Source organism: Festucalex cinctus, chromosome 7 (assembly GCF_051991245.1).
Source record: "Festucalex cinctus isolate MCC-2025b chromosome 7, RoL_Fcin_1.0, whole genome shotgun sequence".
NCBI lineage: Eukaryota > Metazoa > Chordata > Actinopteri > Syngnathiformes > Syngnathidae > Festucalex > Festucalex cinctus.
In genome coordinates, this window is record NC_135417.1 from 25795638 (window position 1) to 25800675 (window position 5038).

Here is a 5038-nt window from a genome sequence, read left to right on the forward strand (position 1 = left end):
AGTTCAAGTGAATAATTGTTTCATTCTCATTAACATGACCTGTTTAAATCATGTTTTCAAATGGGTGTTGAGCTATTACTTAATCACTCTTAAGATGGTGCATCTGTGGTAACCAGATGTTAGACAAGTTACTCAATGTACTGCCAGGAAATGTCGTATTAATTTTAATCATGACATGGAATCTCTACTCAACTGAACTGCTGAAATTGTTTCTCCTGCGCCATCACCATATCAAAGGACCCACAGCTTCCAAGACAGTTTGGTCTGAACATCATCACAGATTTTTGTGGTTTTGGGGCAGCAAAAATAATGAATTTTCTTATTCCATAATAATCACCTCCCCTAGCGACACCAGATGAAATGGCATCATCATAATCATCAAGTGGAGCAAAAGTTGTCCTGAGGAGATGTCAGATGCCAATTTAAACCACAGTCAAACACATCCTGAAGCTCCAGCTGATGAAATGTAAACAATATGAAGCTCTTCTGGAAGAAGGAACATTATATTTTTTTTTGTGTCTCCATAGTTTCGTTACGTTAGTAGACAATGAGGATGTTGAAAATTTTGACAGCTTCGTAACAGAATGGATGACGAATAATGACCACTCGATCCCCCGAGGTTATTACAACTGCACTCCAGTGTTGAAGGTAAATATACCCGCAGATGCGAACAGTTGTTGATTTATTTATTTTCTTAATATTGAAGGTTTATAATAGTAATGACGGCACGGTGACTGACTGGTAAGCACGTCCTCCTCCCAGTGCTGAGGACGCAAGATCGAGTCCAGGCTTCGGCCTTCCTGGGTGGAGTTTGCATGTCCTTCCGTCCCTGCGTGGGTCTTAATGGGGTAAATTAACGATAAAACAAACTTACTGACAGCTCATCATCACCAACATCAGAATGAAGAGTGAAGATGACTGCTTGGTCTGATGTACGCACAGAGTCAAAAAAGGGGGCGTTGCCAGTGAGATATCACAGCTTGTGAAATACAAAATCTATATATATATATATATATATTAAGTAACAGGGGTGTTAAAAAAAAAATTGATTCAGCAATATATCGTGATATTACAGCGCACAATTCTCGAATCGATTCATTAGGCGGCCGGATCGATTTTTAAACATTCAATTTTTTAACGGAAAAACTGTTACGGTTCACACAAGGAAATGATGCTAGAGGACCCAAAAGCGAAACAGAGAGGAGTTTGGAAGTGGTTTGAGGAGTGTTTATTCGAAGTGGTGAACAAGATGATCCGAGCGTGGGCGAGTGGAGGTCCAACTAGCCGAGGAGCAGGTGGAGAGGGGAGGAATGGGTCCAGTGGAGCCAGAGGTCGAGGGAGGAAGGCAGTCCGTACTGAGGAAGTGTCGAGCGAGGCTTGGCAGGGAGGTACTGGCAAGGCGAGACAAAAAGGGTTAATTGTGGCAAAGCGGTCACTGCAGTCTAAAACTGTCACAGTACAAGCCAGAATATCACGTCAGTAGTCCTAATCTTCTGGCACCTGCTTGCAGATCAGCAGAGGTCTTATAGCCAGGTGTTGATTGCTGATCAGCTGCAGGTGCACTCCAGGAGCCCTGCCCAACCTGAAAAGATAAAGTCAGCCACAAGCACAGCTACAGGAAATTGAGGCTCACAAAAATAAAAGCAGAGGTGCAGGGCCAGTGCGTAGCCACCACAGTACACCCCCCTCCCCCTCAACGGACGCCTCCCGGCGTCCGCCCAGGCTTGCCAGGGTTAGCTGCGTAGAAGTCCCGGAGCAGGGATGGGTCCAAGATGAGGCCGCGCGAGATCCATGACCGCTCCTCAGGGCCATAACCCTCCCAGTCAACTAGGTACTGGAACCCACGACCCCTGGGCCTGACATCCAAAATCCTAGAGACCGTGAAGGCCGGGTAGCCATCGATGAGGCGAGGGGGTGACGGTGGAGTGGCCGGAGGGCTGAGGTCACAGGCTTGAGGAGGGATGGACGTTCATCGAAGCCGGGAGGTTCAAGCAAACAGAGGACGGGTTAACGATCTTTGAGATAGTGAATGGCCCCACAAATCTGGGGGCAAGCTTACGAGAATCCGTCTGGAGAGGGAGGTCCCGTGATGATAGCCACACTTTCTGTCCGGCACGGTACTCGGATGCAGGGGAGTGGTGTAGGTCGGCCAGTCGCTTATTCCTCTCTGCGGAACGATTGAGGGCCGCCTTGACGGTCTTCCAGACATCATGGATCCGTCGGAGATGATCTTTAACAGCAGGGACCGCCACATCTCTCTCCTGGTCAGGGAAAAGGGGAGGTTGGAAGCCATAACATGCCATGAAAGGTGACATACCTGTTCCTGAGCAGGTGAGGGAATTGTGGGCATATTCAACCCAGGGGAGAAAAGAGCTCCAAGAAACGGGATGTGTGCGGCCACATAGCACAGGGCAGCCTCCAAATCCTGGTTAGCTCGTTCTGTTTGGCCATTGGTCTGCGGATGGTATCCCGAGGATAGGCTGGGAGCTGCACCAACTGCCTTGCAAAACTCCTTCCAAACAACTGAGGAGAACTGGGGGCCACGATCAGAAACAATATCCACTGGGATCCCGTGAAGTTTGAAAACATGATTAACGAGAAGGTTAGCAGTTTCAAGAGCTGAAGGTAATTTAGAAAGGGGAACATAATGTACACATTTGGAAAAGCGATCCACAATGGTTAGAATAACTGTATTACCTTCAGATGGGGGAAGTCCAGAAACAAAATCCACAGCAATGTGAGACCATGGGCGGCTGGGTATGGGTCTCAGTAAACCAGCAGGTGGCAGGTGTGAGGCCTTCCCTCAGGCACAAGCAGAACAGGCTGCCACAAAGTCCCTGGTATCGCGGGTCATGCCAGGCCACCAGAATCGCTGGCGAAGAAAATGGAGGGTTCTGTGAACACCAGGATGGCAAGTTAGCTTGGAGGAGTGCCCCCATTGGAGGACCTGGGAACGAGATGCAACGGGAACAAACAATTGGGGGGGACCATTTCCTGGGTCAGGGTCATTCTTCTGAGCCTCTCTGACACCTGATTCAATTTCCCAGGTTGCAGCACTCACCACACATGTGGGGGGGGAGGATAGGTTCTGGGTCCTGTGTTGCAGAGGGAGGCGAGTGAGCTCTGGAGAGAGATCGGGCTTGGCATTACGGCTTCCTGGGCGGTAGGATAAGGAGAAATTAAATCTGCTTAGGAACAAAGACCAGCGGGCCTGACGGGGGTTGAGTCGACGGGCTGACTGGATATAGGAGAGGTTCTTGTGGTCAGTCCAAATGAGAAAGGGGAGTTGTGAGCCCTCCAACCAGTGCCTCCATTCTTCGAGTGCCAGGATCACAGCCAGCAATTCCCGATCTCCCACGTCGTAGTTTCTCTGCGCTGGGATAAAACGACGGGAGTAAAAGGCACAGGCGTGTAGCTTTTGGGTCACAGGATCTCGTTGGGATAGGATGGCCCCTACCCCAACGTCCGAAGCATCCACCTCCACTACAAACTGGAGAGAAAGGTCAGGGTGTTTGAGAACGGGAGCATTAGTGAAGTGTTTTGAGCTTCGTGAATGCCTCATCTGCTTCTGGCGTCCAACAGAAAGGGGACTTGGTGGAGGTGAGACTAGTCAAGGGAACTGCCACCTTACTGTAATCACGGGTTAAACGGCGATAGAAGTTGTCAAAGCACAGAAAACGTAGCTCCTTGCGGCTGTTGGGGATTGGCCAGTTCGTAACTGCCTGTATCTTGGCTGGGTCCGGTTTGAGCTGGCCCCCGGCAATAATGTAGCCCAGAAAGCTGACAGAGGGGACATAGAACTCACACTTCTCTGGCTTGACAAAAAGTCTGTTTTCCAGGTGTCTTTGTAAGACCATTCTCACATGCTGTTGGTGCTCTTCGAGAGAACGGGAGAAGATCAATATGTCATCCAAGTAAATGAAAATGAAGTGGTTGAGCATGTCGCGAAAGACATCATTCATGAGGTGTTGAAAAACTGCTGGGGCATTAGTGAGTCCAAAGGGCATAACAAGATATTCAAAATGGCCAAGCGGAGTGCTGAAAGCGGTTTTCCATTTGTCTCCCTCGCGAATGCGGACGAGGTGATATGCATTCTGGAGATCCAACTTAGTGAAGATCTGGGCATGACAAAGGGGTACTTATTTTTAACAGTTATAGTATTGAGGCCACGAAAATCTACACAGGGACGAAGGATAGAGTCTTTCTTCTCGACAAAGAAGAAGCCTGCTCCCAAGGGCGAGGAGGAGGGGCGAATTAGCCCTGAAGCCAGAGATTCGGAAATATACGTTTCCATTGCTTCTCATTCAGGGCGAGAAAGCTTGAAGAGTGTGCTGGTGGGAAGGGGAGCCCCTGGAAGGACGTTGATGGCAAAATCGTAAGGGCGGTGAGGGGGCAAGGTGAGCACTTGCTCTTTGCTGAACACGATTGACAGGTCATGATACTCCGGGGGCACCGAGGAAACGTCTGGGAGCTCAGGAGAAAGAGGGGTGCCCTGAAGCGACAGCAGTTTGTGGAATGGCAGAGCCCAGGCACAATGCGTGACACCTAGTGCTCCAACCCAGGATCTTGCCTAGTGACCAATCAATATGTGGATTGTGAGCTTTCAGCCAGGGTAGGCCAAGGATAGCAGGGGACATGGGCGAGGGAATGACAAATAGCTGGATGAGTTCATGATGATTACCCGAAATGGTCAACGAAAGGGGAGCGGTGCGGTGGGTTACTCTGCGAATGAGTCTACCGTCTACAGCCTTTACATCCTTTGGCACATCAAGGGACTCGAGGGTGATGTTGGCATGAGTCACAAAGCCTTGGTGGATGAAATTGTCATCCGCACCGGAGTCTACTAGGACATGAAGAGGTATTAGAATGGCAAGTTAGTTTAGCGGAAAGAGTGAACCGGGTTGGGGAGCAGGAGGTGGTTTGGCTCACCAGAGTGCTCCCCTTTACTGATGAGCCCGGTCTTTTGGTTGTTGAGGACAAGTTGCAGCAAAGTGTCCAGCCTGACCACAATACAGGCACAAGTTAGCCGACACACGCC

At 49.6% G+C, this 5038-nt stretch overlaps 1 protein-coding gene across 3 annotated transcripts; it reads right to left on the reverse strand.

Annotated features, from left to right (window-relative positions):
• Nucleotides 1-1232: 1232 nt before the first annotated feature.
• On the reverse strand, nt 1233-4725 carry LOC144022397 (uncharacterized). 3 transcript variants are annotated; one of them, XM_077527150.1, is made up of 4 exons: nt 2060-4725; nt 1729-1950; nt 1501-1582; nt 1233-1391 (listed from the first exon to the last, which is right to left on the reverse strand). In XM_077527150.1, exons 1-3 carry the CDS (start codon nt 2313-2315, stop codon nt 1548-1550), a joined length of 513 nt encoding a protein of 170 aa, XP_077383276.1. In that variant the 5' UTR covers nt 2316-4725; the 3' UTR covers nt 1233-1391; nt 1501-1547. The 3 variants fall into 3 exon arrangements, 1 of the variants encoding a protein (XP_077383276.1); XR_013284322.1 differs by having other exon boundaries at nt 1501-2947; nt 3062-4725; XR_013284321.1 differs by having other exon boundaries at nt 1501-2562; nt 2698-4725.
• Nucleotides 4726-5038: the final 313 nt, after the last annotated feature.